Raw genomic sequence first — 16,063 nt, forward strand, 5'->3', positions numbered from 1 at the left:
ACGGATTGATCCTAAAACAAATAGACATGAAACTCAAGTGAAAATGAAGCTATGGCTCAATCGATTGCTGGCTCGCCTGGTGATTTCGCCAGCTTGCTCTGGATCGGAGTGTGCTTATGTGGGTTGCGAGGAACCTTGCACTCGACCAGTCTGTCCACATCCAAAAATGTTGTGAAGCACAAATACACACTCATTTGCCGAGCGCGCATCAAACTGGTCACCCTTTGCATCTCTCGGCAGCCGAGAGGCAGCTGTCACTCAAATGCAATTGCAAAACGGTGGCGGGCTCCAAACGTCTTTGTACTGTGATATTTGCATGAAGACATGAAGCGAACCAATCGTGTGCGTGTCATTATCTCGGACGCATTCCTCAGTGACTCCTGCGGCAACCATGAGAGTGGATATTTGCAATTGCCAACAGCAGTCGTGAATATGACGCAACATTGGCATAAAAACACAAAAACAAAAAACGCTTGCAGGTGGTTGGAGGGGGGGTCGAGGGAGGTCGAGGGCTTCAGCTCTGCCTTTGTCCTCTGATCCAAAGGAGCAGGGCTGTCAAAGGTGCGGACCGCGGGCCAGATCACAAAGTGGTGTTTGAAGGCTTTGAATTGTGACGATGTCGCTGCTCAACCCGGAGACAAAAGGTCATTCTTTATGATTGTGATTCCAGACGTTTCCATTGCAAAGTTGCTTGCCAAAATGTAAAAGAGAAAAGAAAAGGAAATAATCTATGTCATTTATTTCTTTTTTGTTTGATTTATTTTGAATCCACTTCAAAGAATTTGTGCCAATACTGGTTTTGTGGGTTCGGGAGCTACCAGCCTCCTGCTACCTCTGGGGGAACTATAACAGAGTATACTCAAGCATGATTTTTTTTTTTAGATGAATTAAAATGATTAAAATAATCGAAAACATTCAGTCATTCATAACCCACTTGAAAGAATGCGTGCCAATACCGATTTTATGTTATACAACCGCTGGACGAACTATAAGAGACTAAACTCAAGCATGACTTTTTTTTTTTTTTTTTTTTCAGATCGATGGGAACACAGGTAGTTTATCGTGATCATTTTAAGCCGACTCCAAAACAAGCGTGGCGCGCCATTTCGCACATTTGGCTGACTCATTTGCCTGTTTGTCTTGAACTATCTGACTGATGGCGGACGGCCGTCATAAAGTTGGTCGCCTTGCAACAACTTGCAAGCCTTCACAGACGCTTTGACATCAAGCTAAGCGCGCGTGGGCTCCGCGTGTCAAAGCGGCGTGACGTCACGCACTTTGCAGCTCGTAGGAAGCGCTCCGCGTGTCAAAGCGGCGTGACGTCACGCACGTTGCGGCTAATAGGGAGCGCTCGCGTCCGATCGTCACTTGATTCGCTCGTCGAGTCTGAGCAGTAGCAGCAGCAGCCAGCCAGCCAGCCAGCCATTAACTTGCCAACCAACCAACCAACCAACCAACCAACCAACCAACCAACCGGCCAACCAGCCAACCAGCCAGCCAGCAGCAGCCAGCCACCAGTCTCTCTCTCTCTGTCTCTCTTGCTCCTACGCAGAACTCCTCGTCAGAATGAAGCTCGTGACCATCATCTTGCTCCTCTGCGTCCACTCGGCAGGTAGGAAAAGCGTTCACACACTTTGTGGTCCGCTGTCAGTGGAATCAAGTTGGTCAAAAGCGCCAAGCAATAAAGACAATCCAAAGGACTGCAGCCAATCAATGGATTGTCATCAAAGCGCAAAGCGATGTTGACTTGAAAAAGGGCCACTTTGTTGTTGTTGTGACGCTTGCAATGTCTTCACCCTTCATTTTGGGAATTTGGACGTCGTCCATTGGCAAAATGGCTCGCCGAAAGCAAAGTGCGCAAATGACAAAGAAAGCTCAATGCGTTTGTAGGGTTATTATTTGGCGCCTTGAATTTGTTTCTGAAGTAGCTTTCTGTCTGTACAATCCTTGGTGTCCTTTTACACCGTGGGAGTAAGAGCATGCGCTGGCTGGCCACCTCTGCTTTTCCAGATTCGGGAGAATGCGAAGGCAAGAAGAATCTGCTGGTGTTCTGCGATGCAGGCGACAATCTCAAAATAAAAATCACCACCACTAATACTGTCGCATGGACGTTGAATGACAAAGCTCTCCCAGCAAAACACACTGAAGAAACAGACGCAACCGAAACGGTTATGAAATTGACCAGCCTGGCAGCAGAGCACACTGGCTTGTACAAGGCCACCTACGACCCGAGCGTGACCGACAAGTTCACCATCATTGTTGGTGCCGCCGGTGAGTTGCACGACCATTTGATTTTGTGAGCAAATTGAGATGGAAAAAAGCCAGTCGCATCCAGCTGCATGTGTACTTTGTGATTTGGCCGCCTACGAAGGTGAATAACTCTATACAACTCTTTTGGGCTTTTTCAGTCACATGCACCAAAGCACAAGCGTGCAAGGTCGGGAATGGTGCCTCCATCAAATTGGACTCCGGGCTGACCGGAACTGTGTCCTGGACCTTTACGGCGGCAACTACTGGTGCTAATCCAGAAAATGTCAATGAGCCTGAGAAGTTCACGGCAAACGACAAGAAAGTGTTGGGCCTCTACGACGTGCAAACGAGCGGGAAGTACACGGCCACGGTGTCACCAGAAACAGCTGAATTTCCAGTCACTGTCAGCAAGCGAGGTAAGTTTGGCGTCGCAGCTCTCGCTCCCCTTTTGCTTGATGCGAACGATACCACCACGTGTGGCTGGTTGGAAGTCTGGATCGAGGTAGCCGCTGAAACAATTCAGGGACTCCCAACGACGGGATTGAAAAGAAGAGCTGCTGCCATTTTGTTCTCCTTTCAAACTAAATCGACGTGATCAATGCACTTTTTCTCACCCTTGTTAACAACATGAGATGAGGGGGCCCTTGGTTCCCGCCCTTGAAATTGAGTCTCATTTCCTCTTTCCAACAGCTCGTGTCTCCAGCGTCAAAATCGAGAGCCAAGGGGGCAAAGTTCGCGTGTGTCCAAGCGCCAAGGTGATCTTGGAGTGCACGGTCACCGGTGATGCCAAATCCTACTCTTGGACCAAGGATAATACGGCTGTCGACAGTTCTAAGGTCGACACCGCCGTTCCCGGGAAGTTGACCATCTCGAGTGTGACTCCTGACCACGCCGGTAGTTATACTTGCAAGGTCCTGGGCTACTTCAGTGATGCTCTGGTGGATAGCCCCAGCGTAGCTCTCGAGGTCCAAGGTGAGTACGCCGCCATTTCTTGGGTTGACGTGTTAGGTGGGGGCTTGGAAAGCACCATCCCATTGAATTTGCCCGCCCCTTGCAAAGCGTGACTTCCTGTTTTTGACAGATACCCAAGTCTCCAACGTCCGCATCACCAGGAAGGGGAGCGTCCTCACGTGTGAGGCCACCGGTGCCGTCAAGAAGTTCGAGTGGGAGATGGAGGATGGGACGAAAGTCTCTTCACAGCACGGCGTAGTGGGCAATGTTAAGTCACAGTTGAATTTGACCCTGAAGGCCAAAGGCAACTTTGTTTGCAAGGCCATCGGCTGCGATGATAAGGGCGTCAACTCCGACGTCTGTGTCGTCGGCGAGGACCACGGCGACAACAAGGGTAGCGGAGGTGAGTTCTGGCATGTCTGTCAGTGGAGCAAGCCCCGCCACCGCCAATGTTTGCCATCTTTGCTCTAGGTCCGGGCCCAACCTCTCTCCCAGGAAGGGGCCCCCAGGGCGCGTCCACCTCCGTCGCTCTGCTGCTGATAAGCGTCCTCGTTGAGCTCTACGTGATGATGCTGTAGACCCGGCGGCCGCCGGGTGAGTTGCCTTTTTTTGCTTTGTTCTTGCTCCAACCCAAACCGGCTGTTTGTCTGCTTTTCCTCAGACGAGAGATCCTGGAGGCGACGACGTCGACGTGCGAGTGGCGCGCCCTTCCATTTTTCTTTTTCCATTTATTCGTTAAGCAATCAAAATGTTCATTAATTCAGCAATTACAACAACAAAAAAAAGCACAGAAAGCGGATCGGGAGAGGCGGAGGCGGCGGCGTTGACGGCGGCACGAGACCCTCGCGCAATGGAAAACCTCGTCCATCTGGCGCAAGGGAGGGCAACAACGCGTGACGCCTGAGCGGTTGGCCTTCGACTTGTTTGCAGCGGGGGAGTGGTGCGGGAAAGCAGCTTTTTTTTTTGTTGGTCTTATTCAATGTTCTCTACTTAATGTATATTATGCGATTTACAATTGATTATATGATTGCATCGGGTGGGGAGGTTGGCAAACGTTTCGTTTGGACGCTCTGGAAGGAAGGTAGTCAACGCGATTGGGCGAATTTGATGGTGCAACTTTTTTTCTTCTACTTATTCCAACTGTATTCGACTTGATTATATCATTCAACTTAAGCATTGGGGCTGTTGGCAAACGTTGTGTTTCGAAGCTCTGGAAGGAAGGTGATCAACGCGATTGGGTGAATTTGATGGTGCAACTTTGCATTTGCTTTCACTGTCATGTATCGATGGACTCGGAACCACAATAAAGTCTTCATCCCATTTGGTGTGTTTCTTCACGGCGGCTTTGTGCGCGCGGCGCCATCTTGTGGCCCGACGTGCCGGGGCTTCCATTGCAGACGAGTGAAATTGATGGTGCAAATTGGCAACGCGAAGGCTTGGCTCTCATGTTTCGTCTCCAAACCACAATAAAGGCTTCATCCCACTCTTGTGTGTTTGTTGACTAACGACTGCTTTGGCCGCTTCAAATACGAAGTGTCGAAGGTGGCAGAATGGGGTGCAGAGCGGGGTCACCTTCTGTGACTCTGTGGTGGCCTCAGCCATCCTCTACGCTGTGGTTTCCTGGGGTGGGGGCAGTGCTGACCGGGACAGGGAGAGACTGAATAAGATGGTCAGAAGAGCGAGCTCTGTCCTGGGCTGTCCCCTGGACTCCATTGAGGTTGTGGGTGAGAGGAGGATTTTGATTAAGCTTAAGTCCATCATGGACAACACCGCTCACCCCCTCGATGAGATTGTGCGGTCCCTGTCCAGTTCCTTTAGCGGCAGACTTTTGCACCCTCGGTGTAGGAAGGAACGGTTCCGCAGGTCCTTCATTCCCTCTGCTGTATACACACAGACCCAACTACTCCGTGCACCTTACAATTTTTATTCTATGCTGCTACTCTGTGTTGCTGTACCATCTTCACTCTAATATCTTTACGGTGGATTCTTGTGCTTTTATTGATTTTCTGAAACGTTAAATGCACTTTATGTTTTATTTCCTATTTACCTGTGTCTTATCTCAGCCTCTTACCGCACATTGGAATTTGGAGAAACGCAGTTGCAGTCTTCATTGTAATGCACTGTTGCATAGTCAGATTGACAATAAAGTTTGCTTTGACTTCCTTGTATGTGCGTTATGAACTCTGTCTTGTCACCCTGGGATAGTGAGAAACATAATTTCGATCTCTCTGTGTGTCTTGACATGCGGAGAAATTGACAATAAAGGAGACTTTGACTTTGACTTTGATATCACCCTGTATTGCTTTTACCAGAACAAAAACATCCTGCCGCACACATGAGTACAATAGAATAGGCTACAAAAACGTGTATTTTCAACATTAGATACGGTTTGGAGACAATTATATTCATCCCCTCAGTGCTCTTCATCCATCCCATAGCCACCACTCGTGGCAACAGAAACTCCTGGGAAATGTGAATGCGAAACACTACCGCATCTGTCCGTATGGTGTCGCCATAATCAAGACGAAGTGAAACTTGTCGAGTGGGCCGTGGAATGAGATCAATTTTTGATTTGAGTCTCGTCCCCTCAAACTGTGTCAAAATTACACAACAAATACATTAGTACTCAAGTAAGAAGATGAGTGTTTAATGGCTTCCCAACTGCTTGGATTTTGGGGGGGATTTTTTTTAATGAAAAGTAGCAGTTATGTCAGTGTCAAACGTTTGACGAGAGTTACGGATTTCCATGTTCCCCCAATAACTGGTTCATCCAAATGCGCAAATCTTACAGGTGTTTTGAACGAATGGACGCCATTGATTGAGATACTATTTATAGCCAGTTGTAGATGCTGAAATGCGCAAATGATGTCAGATTCAACATTTAATCGCACTACATGGTCATAGTGTGTTGGCAAAGTGCCAAGCCATTTTGGCAAATTCTTTTTGTCCAACTGTCCAGCCAGCCAGCCTCATTTCAGTCCAGTCTAGCAATTGTATTTTAAATGAGGCGTAGAAGTTTGCTTTAATAGCTTTGATCATGTAAAGCGATGCAATGATTTGTTTGCAGAGCTTTGGTAACCCAAGACATTTAGCGGTGGCAGATGCTATATGGAAAATGGACAGAAAGGTTGACGAAGAAAGGGCACGCGAAGAAACAACGGATTGATCCTAAAACAAATAGACATGAAACTCAAGTGAAAATGAAGCTATGGCTCAATCGATTGCTGGCTCGCCTGGTGATTTCGCCAGCTTGCTCTGGATCGGAGTGTGCTTATGTGGGTTGCGAGGAACCTTGCACTCGACCAGTCTGTCCACATCCAAAAATGTTGTGAAGCACAAATACACACTCATTTGCCGAGCGCGCATCAAACTGGTCACCCTTTGCATCTCTCGGCAGCCGAGAGGCAGCTGTCACTCAAATGCAATTGCAAAACGGTGGCGGGCTCCAAACGTCTTTGTACTGTGATATTTGCATGAAGACATGAAGCGAACCAATCGTGTGCGTGTCATTATCTCGGACGCATTCCTCAGTGACTCCTGCGGCAACCATGAGAGTGGATATTTGCAATTGCCAACAGCAGTCGTGAATATGACGCAACATTGGCATAAAAACACAAAAACAAAAAACGCTTGCAGGTGGTTGGAGGGGGGGTCGAGGGAGGTCGAGGGCTTCAGCTCTGCCTTTGTCCTCTGATCCAAAGGAGCAGGGCTGTCAAAGGTGCGGACCGCGGGCCAGATCACAAAGTGGTGTTTGAAGGCTTTGAATTGTGACGATGTCGCTGCTCAACCCGGAGACAAAAGGTCATTCTTTATGATTGTGATTCCAGACGTTTCCATTGCAAAGTTGCTTGCCAAAATGTAAAAGAGAAAAGAAAAGGAAATAATCTATGTCATTTATTTCTTTTTTGTTTGATTTATTTTGAATCCACTTCAAAGAATTTGTGCCAATACTGGTTTTGTGGGTTCGGGAGCTACCAGCCTCCTGCTACCTCTGGGGGAACTATAACAGAGTATACTCAAGCATGATTTTTTTTTTTAGATGAATTAAAATGATTAAAATAATCGAAAACATTCAGTCATTCATAACCCACTTGAAAGAATGCGTGCCAATACCGATTTTATGTTATACAACCGCTGGACGAACTATAAGAGACTAAACTCAAGCATGACTTTTTTTTTTTTTTTTTTTTCAGATCGATGGGAACACAGGTAGTTTATCGTGATCATTTTAAGCCGACTCCAAAACAAGCGTGGCGCGCCATTTCGCACATTTGGCTGACTCATTTGCCTGTTTGTCTTGAACTATCTGACTGATGGCGGACGGCCGTCATAAAGTTGGTCGCCTTGCAACAACTTGCAAGCCTTCACAGACGCTTTGACATCAAGCTAAGCGCGCGTGGGCTCCGCGTGTCAAAGCGGCGTGACGTCACGCACTTTGCAGCTCGTAGGAAGCGCTCCGCGTGTCAAAGCGGCGTGACGTCACGCACGTTGCGGCTAATAGGGAGCGCTCGCGTCCGATCGTCACTTGATTCGCTCGTCGAGTCTGAGCAGTAGCAGCAGCAGCCAGCCAGCCAGCCAGCCATTAACTTGCCAACCAACCAACCAACCAACCAACCAACCAACCAACCAACCGGCCAACCAGCCAACCAGCCAGCCAGCAGCAGCCAGCCACCAGTCTCTCTCTCTCTGTCTCTCTTGCTCCTACGCAGAACTCCTCGTCAGAATGAAGCTCGTGACCATCATCTTGCTCCTCTGCGTCCACTCGGCAGGTAGGAAAAGCGTTCACACACTTTGTGGTCCGCTGTCAGTGGAATCAAGTTGGTCAAAAGCGCCAAGCAATAAAGACAATCCAAAGGACTGCAGCCAATCAATGGATTGTCATCAAAGCGCAAAGCGATGTTGACTTGAAAAAGGGCCACTTTGTTGTTGTTGTGACGCTTGCAATGTCTTCACCCTTCATTTTGGGAATTTGGACGTCGTCCATTGGCAAAATGGCTCGCCGAAAGCAAAGTGCGCAAATGACAAAGAAAGCTCAATGCGTTTGTAGGGTTATTATTTGGCGCCTTGAATTTGTTTCTGAAGTAGCTTTCTGTCTGTACAATCCTTGGTGTCCTTTTACACCGTGGGAGTAAGAGCATGCGCTGGCTGGCCACCTCTGCTTTTCCAGATTCGGGAGAATGCGAAGGCAAGAAGAATCTGCTGGTGTTCTGCGATGCAGGCGACAATCTCAAAATAAAAATCACCACCACTAATACTGTCGCATGGACGTTGAATGACAAAGCTCTCCCAGCAAAACACACTGAAGAAACAGACGCAACCGAAACGGTTATGAAATTGACCAGCCTGGCAGCAGAGCACACTGGCTTGTACAAGGCCACCTACGACCCGAGCGTGACCGACAAGTTCACCATCATTGTTGGTGCCGCCGGTGAGTTGCACGACCATTTGATTTTGTGAGCAAATTGAGATGGAAAAAAGCCAGTCGCATCCAGCTGCATGTGTACTTTGTGATTTGGCCGCCTACGAAGGTGAATAACTCTATACAACTCTTTTGGGCTTTTTCAGTCACATGCACCAAAGCACAAGCGTGCAAGGTCGGGAATGGTGCCTCCATCAAATTGGACTCCGGGCTGACCGGAACTGTGTCCTGGACCTTTACGGCGGCAACTACTGGTGCTAATCCAGAAAATGTCAATGAGCCTGAGAAGTTCACGGCAAACGACAAGAAAGTGTTGGGCCTCTACGACGTGCAAACGAGCGGGAAGTACACGGCCACGGTGTCACCAGAAACAGCTGAATTTCCAGTCACTGTCAGCAAGCGAGGTAAGTTTGGCGTCGCAGCTCTCGCTCCCCTTTTGCTTGATGCGAACGATACCACCACGTGTGGCTGGTTGGAAGTCTGGATCGAGGTAGCCGCTGAAACAATTCAGGGACTCCCAACGACGGGATTGAAAAGAAGAGCTGCTGCCATTTTGTTCTCCTTTCAAACTAAATCGACGTGATCAATGCACTTTTTCTCACCCTTGTTAACAACATGAGATGAGGGGGCCCTTGGTTCCCGCCCTTGAAATTGAGTCTCATTTCCTCTTTCCAACAGCTCGTGTCTCCAGCGTCAAAATCGAGAGCCAAGGGGGCAAAGTTCGCGTGTGTCCAAGCGCCAAGGTGATCTTGGAGTGCACGGTCACCGGTGATGCCAAATCCTACTCTTGGACCAAGGATAATACGGCTGTCGACAGTTCTAAGGTCGACACCGCCGTTCCCGGGAAGTTGACCATCTCGAGTGTGACTCCTGACCACGCCGGTAGTTATACTTGCAAGGTCCTGGGCTACTTCAGTGATGCTCTGGTGGATAGCCCCAGCGTAGCTCTCGAGGTCCAAGGTGAGTACGCCGCCATTTCTTGGGTTGACGTGTTAGGTGGGGGCTTGGAAAGCACCATCCCATTGAATTTGCCCGCCCCTTGCAAAGCGTGACTTCCTGTTTTTGACAGATACCCAAGTCTCCAACGTCCGCATCACCAGGAAGGGGAGCGTCCTCACGTGTGAGGCCACCGGTGCCGTCAAGAAGTTCGAGTGGGAGATGGAGGATGGGACGAAAGTCTCTTCACAGCACGGCGTAGTGGGCAATGTTAAGTCACAGTTGAATTTGACCCTGAAGGCCAAAGGCAACTTTGTTTGCAAGGCCATCGGCTGCGATGATAAGGGCGTCAACTCCGACGTCTGTGTCGTCGGCGAGGACCACGGCGACAACAAGGGTAGCGGAGGTGAGTTCTGGCATGTCTGTCAGTGGAGCAAGCCCCGCCACCGCCAATGTTTGCCATCTTTGCTCTAGGTCCGGGCCCAACCTCTCTCCCAGGAAGGGGCCCCCAGGGCGCGTCCACCTCCGTCGCTCTGCTGCTGATAAGCGTCCTCGTTGAGCTCTACGTGATGATGCTGTAGACCCGGCGGCCGCCGGGTGAGTTGCCTTTTTTTGCTTTGTTCTTGCTCCAACCCAAACCGGCTGTTTGTCTGCTTTTCCTCAGACGAGAGATCCTGGAGGCGACGACGTCGACGTGCGAGTGGCGCGCCCTTCCATTTTTCTTTTTCCATTTATTCGTTAAGCAATCAAAATGTTCATTAATTCAGCAATTACAACAACAAAAAAAAGCACAGAAAGCGGATCGGGAGAGGCGGAGGCGGCGGCGTTGACGGCGGCACGAGACCCTCGCGCAATGGAAAACCTCGTCCATCTGGCGCAAGGGAGGGCAACAACGCGTGACGCCTGAGCGGTTGGCCTTCGACTTGTTTGCAGCGGGGGAGTGGTGCGGGAAAGCAGCTTTTTTTTTTGTTGGTCTTATTCAATGTTCTCTACTTAATGTATATTATGCGATTTACAATTGATTATATGATTGCATCGGGTGGGGAGGTTGGCAAACGTTTCGTTTGGACGCTCTGGAAGGAAGGTAGTCAACGCGATTGGGCGAATTTGATGGTGCAACTTTTTTTCTTCTACTTATTCCAACTGTATTCGACTTGATTATATCATTCAACTTAAGCATTGGGGCTGTTGGCAAACGTTGTGTTTCGAAGCTCTGGAAGGAAGGTGATCAACGCGATTGGGTGAATTTGATGGTGCAACTTTGCATTTGCTTTCACTGTCATGTATCGATGGACTCGGAACCACAATAAAGTCTTCATCCCATTTGGTGTGTTTCTTCACGGCGGCTTTGTGCGCGCGGCGCCATCTTGTGGCCCGACGTGCCGGGGCTTCCATTGCAGACGAGTGAAATTGATGGTGCAAATTGGCAACGCGAAGGCTTGGCTCTCATGTTTCGTCTCCAAACCACAATAAAGGCTTCATCCCACTCTTGTGTGTTTGTTGACTAACGACTGCTTTGGCCGCTTCAAATACGAAGTGTCGAAGGTGGCAGAATGGGGTGCAGAGCGGGGTCACCTTCTGTGACTCTGTGGTGGCCTCAGCCATCCTCTACGCTGTGGTTTCCTGGGGTGGGGGCAGTGCTGACCGGGACAGGGAGAGACTGAATAAGATGGTCAGAAGAGCGAGCTCTGTCCTGGGCTGTCCCCTGGACTCCATTGAGGTTGTGGGTGAGAGGAGGATTTTGATTAAGCTTAAGTCCATCATGGACAACACCGCTCACCCCCTCGATGAGATTGTGCGGTCCCTGTCCAGTTCCTTTAGCGGCAGACTTTTGCACCCTCGGTGTAGGAAGGAACGGTTCCGCAGGTCCTTCATTCCCTCTGCTGTATACACACAGACCCAACTACTCCGTGCACCTTACAATTTTTATTCTATGCTGCTACTCTGTGTTGCTGTACCATCTTCACTCTAATATCTTTACGGTGGATTCTTGTGCTTTTATTGATTTTCTGAAACGTTAAATGCACTTTATGTTTTATTTCCTATTTACCTGTGTCTTATCTCAGCCTCTTACCGCACATTGGAATTTGGAGAAACGCAGTTGCAGTCTTCATTGTAATGCACTGTTGCATAGTCAGATTGACAATAAAGTTTGCTTTGACTTCCTTGTTTGCAGATGCTTCCTTGTGTCAGAAGGTTTCCAAGCCTCCATGGTAGCAAGTGCCTCGCCTGATTGCTTGATTGATTGCTTGCTTGCTCTGCTCCTGTGTTGAGTACAATCCAAGTTTTTTTTTTTTTTTTATAAACACAACAAAGGTTAGCTCCGAGCAGAACAAGTCGACAATTACACTCCTTGACTCACTAGATCAACGGAACCCACTGACATAAGCGTAAGGAAGCTCAGGCATACTCCGGTCGTGACTCAAGGTCACCTTCCTCCAACACACCCAATTCAAACCATCGGCTTGTCAGCAAGCTAGATGACAGGTGTGTCAGAGGAAGGAGACATCTGAAACAAGCAGGATAGTGGTCCTCGAGAAGTTTCGAAGAAGATATACACGAGCTTTATTTTTTGCCTCGGGAAAATCTGTCATCAGCCTTTCTTTCACGCCAAAGGTTCAAGTTTCGTTACGGCTCCCAATTGCTTTCATCGTGTTTTCTTGTACCGTAGAGGTTCACTATTCCAGATGATTCCTCAGGAACTGCTTCGATTACCCCTCGTATTGCACAATCTGTCGTGCCAAACTGCAACTAATGGTTTCTAGGGGCCACTGGTTCTGCTTGCTTGACATGTACGTGTTTTTCCAACTGTGGCCACCTTCACGTGGTTCCTTTGGAAGGATAAAATCGATGTCAGAAAATTGTAACTTTCAAAGCTTCTTTTTGCGTGCCGTCTTTTCCCTTGACTTGTTGCCAGAGTTTGTGGCGAATTCCTGCTGCCTCAACAATTCCTCATCAGAAAGGTTTCCGGTGAAGGATGGTCGCTACTGTTCCACTCTAGATCTGGATTGTCAACCTCTGCTAATATTTAACGTTTTTTATATATTGGTGTGTATTACCGGTTGTACTGTCACGTGCTTCCTTTACATCTTTAGGAAGTGTGAACCTGCTTTTGAAAGAATTTCAAATCCCAAGTATTTGAAGTTTCTTTGCTAGCCAAAGTTTAGCGCTGACTTTCTTTTGTTTCTTTCTTCTTTGCTTTCCTTGGCAAAGTTTTCAAAGTAAAATGTGATCATTAAAAACCATTGCGAAATCTCTTTGTTCACCTGAGCGCTCGCATCCCGCTCTTTCCTTCAACCTGCCCCCGCCCCCCCCCCCTTGTGTTTTTTTCTCTATCCTTTTGTTTAATTTCTCCTGTAAGCACACAAAGATTAATTGGCGCTTTCTTTTAACTTTTAGCACGTGCCGTCCTGCCGACCGCTCATGCTGTCTCTCAGGAATGCCTCTCATCATCTTTTCATTAGCGTTACCTCTGCGCCCTTATACATTATTCCGCCTGGCTCTGGTGTGCACGGCCTGTCGCCAGAGTGCATTCTGCAAACTCATTAAAAAACGATTAAAGCCCGATGATTTCCTGTGATAGAGCCAAACGGGCGGCGGCCACGGCGTTTCCGACTGATCTTCTGACGAAACATTGGCGGCGCCGCCTGTCAAGAGGAACATTGGCACTGCGCATTTGTTTAACCTTTAGAAGCGATGCTTTCATCCCGCTTGCATGCTCAGAGTGGAACGCCGCCGGCTTACGCACAATGCAGCCCCCTGCTTTTGTTGACTCTGAAACCTTGTTCGGGGCTTTCGAAGAGCGTTTTCTAGGCTCAGGGGATCGCAGTGCAACGCTACCTTGACTTTCAAGCTTGTGATTATTCTCATTCATACAGGGCATTGAATCGATGGCAACTAAACTGGGATTGTCTGGTTGTCTTAAAAGACGTTCCGCCTCTTATCTGAGCAGCCTACATGTTCACGCAACAATGCTAAGCTAGGACTAGCTTGCGTCGGAGTGTGGGTGGGAGTCAACTATTTATGCTTCTCATGGCTTGGCTCTCTCATATTGGCAAGAAAACCACACTGGCACTTTTAGCTGTTCACAAAGATGACAACTATTCCAAAATGTATGATTGTACTCAATGGCTCTCATGTATTGGTAACTAGCATCATTTTCCACGTTCCCATGACTTGTACCTAATAAAATGTCCCGTGAGTGCAGATTGAATCCAAGGTGAAATGTGTCCTCAAAACATCAAATATTGAGTGGAAGCTCTCCAGTAGGCTTTTAGTGGATTAATTTATTCCGTTTTCAGTGTCTATTATTTACCTGAATGCTTTTGGTGACGACTGACGCCCTTTAGAAGCCAAGCCTCGAAGCGTATTGCAGATGTTTCTGGGTTTTTTTTTTTTTTTCTTCATCCTCACATCCTCCTCAGCGGGTTTTGAGGAAAAGAGTTGACATGTTAATTGACGCTTTGTAGGCTTCTCTCCAGGGAGGCTCCTCCTTCCCCTCACTGATTTGTGTGGCGTCTTGCGTGATCAGAGCTACTGTAAGATGACGAGGAGATCATCAGGAAGAGTCGTTCAGCTTCACAGGGAACAGGCACCGCCAATTTCTCAGTCTGTTTTAAAATAATTATTTAGAGGCAAAAAATAATATTTAATTCATTCCTGTATCCAAATGTTTCATTCTTTATTAGATTTTTATTCATTTTTATATAATGTGAATTTTTCTAAATTAAATTTTTCAAATGAATATAAAACTAATGTACATTGAGTAAAAATTAGTTTTTACTAGAGTCACGTAGATTGAGCTACTTATAAATGTATTTCAATTACAAAGTGAGAAATCTTTATTTGTATGTTATTTTCTACATAGTTTTAACCATTATGATCTAGCGTAAAAGTGATTTGATTCAGCCTTTGTTTTAAATTTAAGATCCATATGAAGTGAACTGGTTATCTATATATATATATATATATATATATATATATATATATATATATATATATATATATATATATATATATATATATTTTTTTTTTGTTTGTTTGGTTTTTTTTGTTTTTGTTTTTTTGCACTAGTAGATTTTGGTCATTTTCATAGCAATACATGTCTTCTCAAAAGTTCCAACAATATCCATTGAGTATAGTAAGTACTTCAATTAATGTAAATATATTAATAGAATACCGTATGCGTAAATACAACCAATAAGCCAAGTTCTAATCCTGAACACAAATGTTTATGGGGTTTTTTTATATATTATTTTCTTGTTAATTTTAGAGCGCTGAGCCAAGAAAAGAAACCTGTGGTGAACTAATAAAGAAAGCTTTCAAAGTTGTGTGATTGAAGGGGCACCATAAAATGATTTGAATGTGATTCATATCACAGCCTATGAAGGAAAAGATATATTCGTGTGCAAGCTCTCCTATCAATAGTCTCCTGATGTGATTGTGTGCAAAAGGAATCCTAATTCTTCATCTAGCCCCTTACACTTCCTTTCTCTGACACCAAATTTGCCTCGAAACATGATCTATTTTCATCCGACTGATATACTAGTTGCCCGGAAAAGGGATAGAAAATGACACTCTATACAGCCACTCGTCAGACTGTATTATGCATACAGAATATTTTGCCTCTTTAGGTTAGGTTACCACTTTTGTGCCATATTTTGCTTATTGTCACTAAAACACTTATTTATTTGAGGGGGGGGGGGGTTGAAGAGACACTTTAGCTTGATAGAATGACAAATTGTTACGACGTCTACTACTATGACTATGTTTTTATGAAGTGTAATATCATTGAGGGTTATTAGTTTGACTGCCAGTTTGGAAACTCCTGGTCTCCAGTATGCTTTGAAACACACTCTAATCTGAGTGTAATAATTCCTGCAGGTGGGCCCATCCATCTAATTCGCTTAAATTAAACGAGATCCGTCACACGTCCCTCTAATGGCCGCCGCAGATTGTGTGCAAAAATCTGAATTAATAATTCAGCATTGCCTTGCATTATTCATACCAGCGCCTTTATAAGGACCTACGCGCACTTTTTACAGCCAGAACTTTCTTCCTGCAGGGTCAGGCCACGACGTGTTTGGGGACTGTGGGATATGACAGTGACTTTACTTAGTTTTGTTCATTTCAACTATAGTGACAATGCAGTAATGTTACTTTGGGTTATTAGCCCGTAACCTAAAAAAAAAAGGCTATATAGTGCCCCTGGAAGGATACAACCATTTTGGTTTGATGTACGTAGATGTTTCAAACTCCTTCTTACAAGTTACACAAATTCGTCCCTCAAAACTAAATGACGATATGAGACTTGGTAACATGTTTACTATGATTGGTTCCTAAAAATAAATCTGAAGAACATAAAGACACAGCAAACCTAAGCCACCATTTTAAGGTCATTTATGCCATTGAAAGAAATTCAAAAATTCAACTACCCAATTTTGATAGGCCTGTTTATCATGAAAATACCCACAAAAATGATCTAAAGAAACCATTATATGTATATAA

At 46.4% G+C, this 16,063-nt stretch overlaps 2 protein-coding genes across 2 annotated transcripts; both read left to right on the plus strand.

Annotated features, from left to right (window-relative positions):
* The first annotated feature begins 1,374 nt into the window (after positions 1–1,374).
* On the plus strand, positions 1,375–4,521 carry LOC148403788 (uncharacterized). The gene is made up of 7 exons (XM_088390997.1): positions 1,375–1,612; positions 2,011–2,271; positions 2,409–2,666; positions 2,941–3,222; positions 3,332–3,604; positions 3,673–3,795; positions 3,863–4,521. The coding sequence occupies exons 1-6, from the start codon at positions 1,567–1,569 to the stop codon at positions 3,777–3,779; spliced, it is 1,227 nt and encodes a 408-aa protein (XP_088247123.1). The 5' UTR covers positions 1,375–1,566; the 3' UTR covers positions 3,780–3,795; positions 3,863–4,521.
* A 3,208-nt stretch (positions 4,522–7,729) lies between these two features.
* Positions 7,730–10,879, plus strand: LOC148403789 (uncharacterized). Its single transcript, XM_088390998.1, has 7 exons — positions 7,730–7,970; positions 8,369–8,629; positions 8,767–9,024; positions 9,299–9,580; positions 9,690–9,962; positions 10,031–10,153; positions 10,221–10,879. Exons 1-6 carry the CDS (start codon positions 7,925–7,927, stop codon positions 10,135–10,137), a joined length of 1,227 nt encoding a protein of 408 aa, XP_088247124.1. The 5' UTR covers positions 7,730–7,924; the 3' UTR covers positions 10,138–10,153; positions 10,221–10,879.
* Positions 10,880–16,063: the final 5,184 nt, after the last annotated feature.

This window comes from Syngnathus floridae, chromosome 1 (genome assembly GCF_059516105.1).
Source record: "Syngnathus floridae isolate MCC-2025c chromosome 1, RoL_Sflo_1.0, whole genome shotgun sequence".
NCBI classification, from domain to species: domain Eukaryota; kingdom Metazoa; phylum Chordata; class Actinopteri; order Syngnathiformes; family Syngnathidae; genus Syngnathus; species Syngnathus floridae.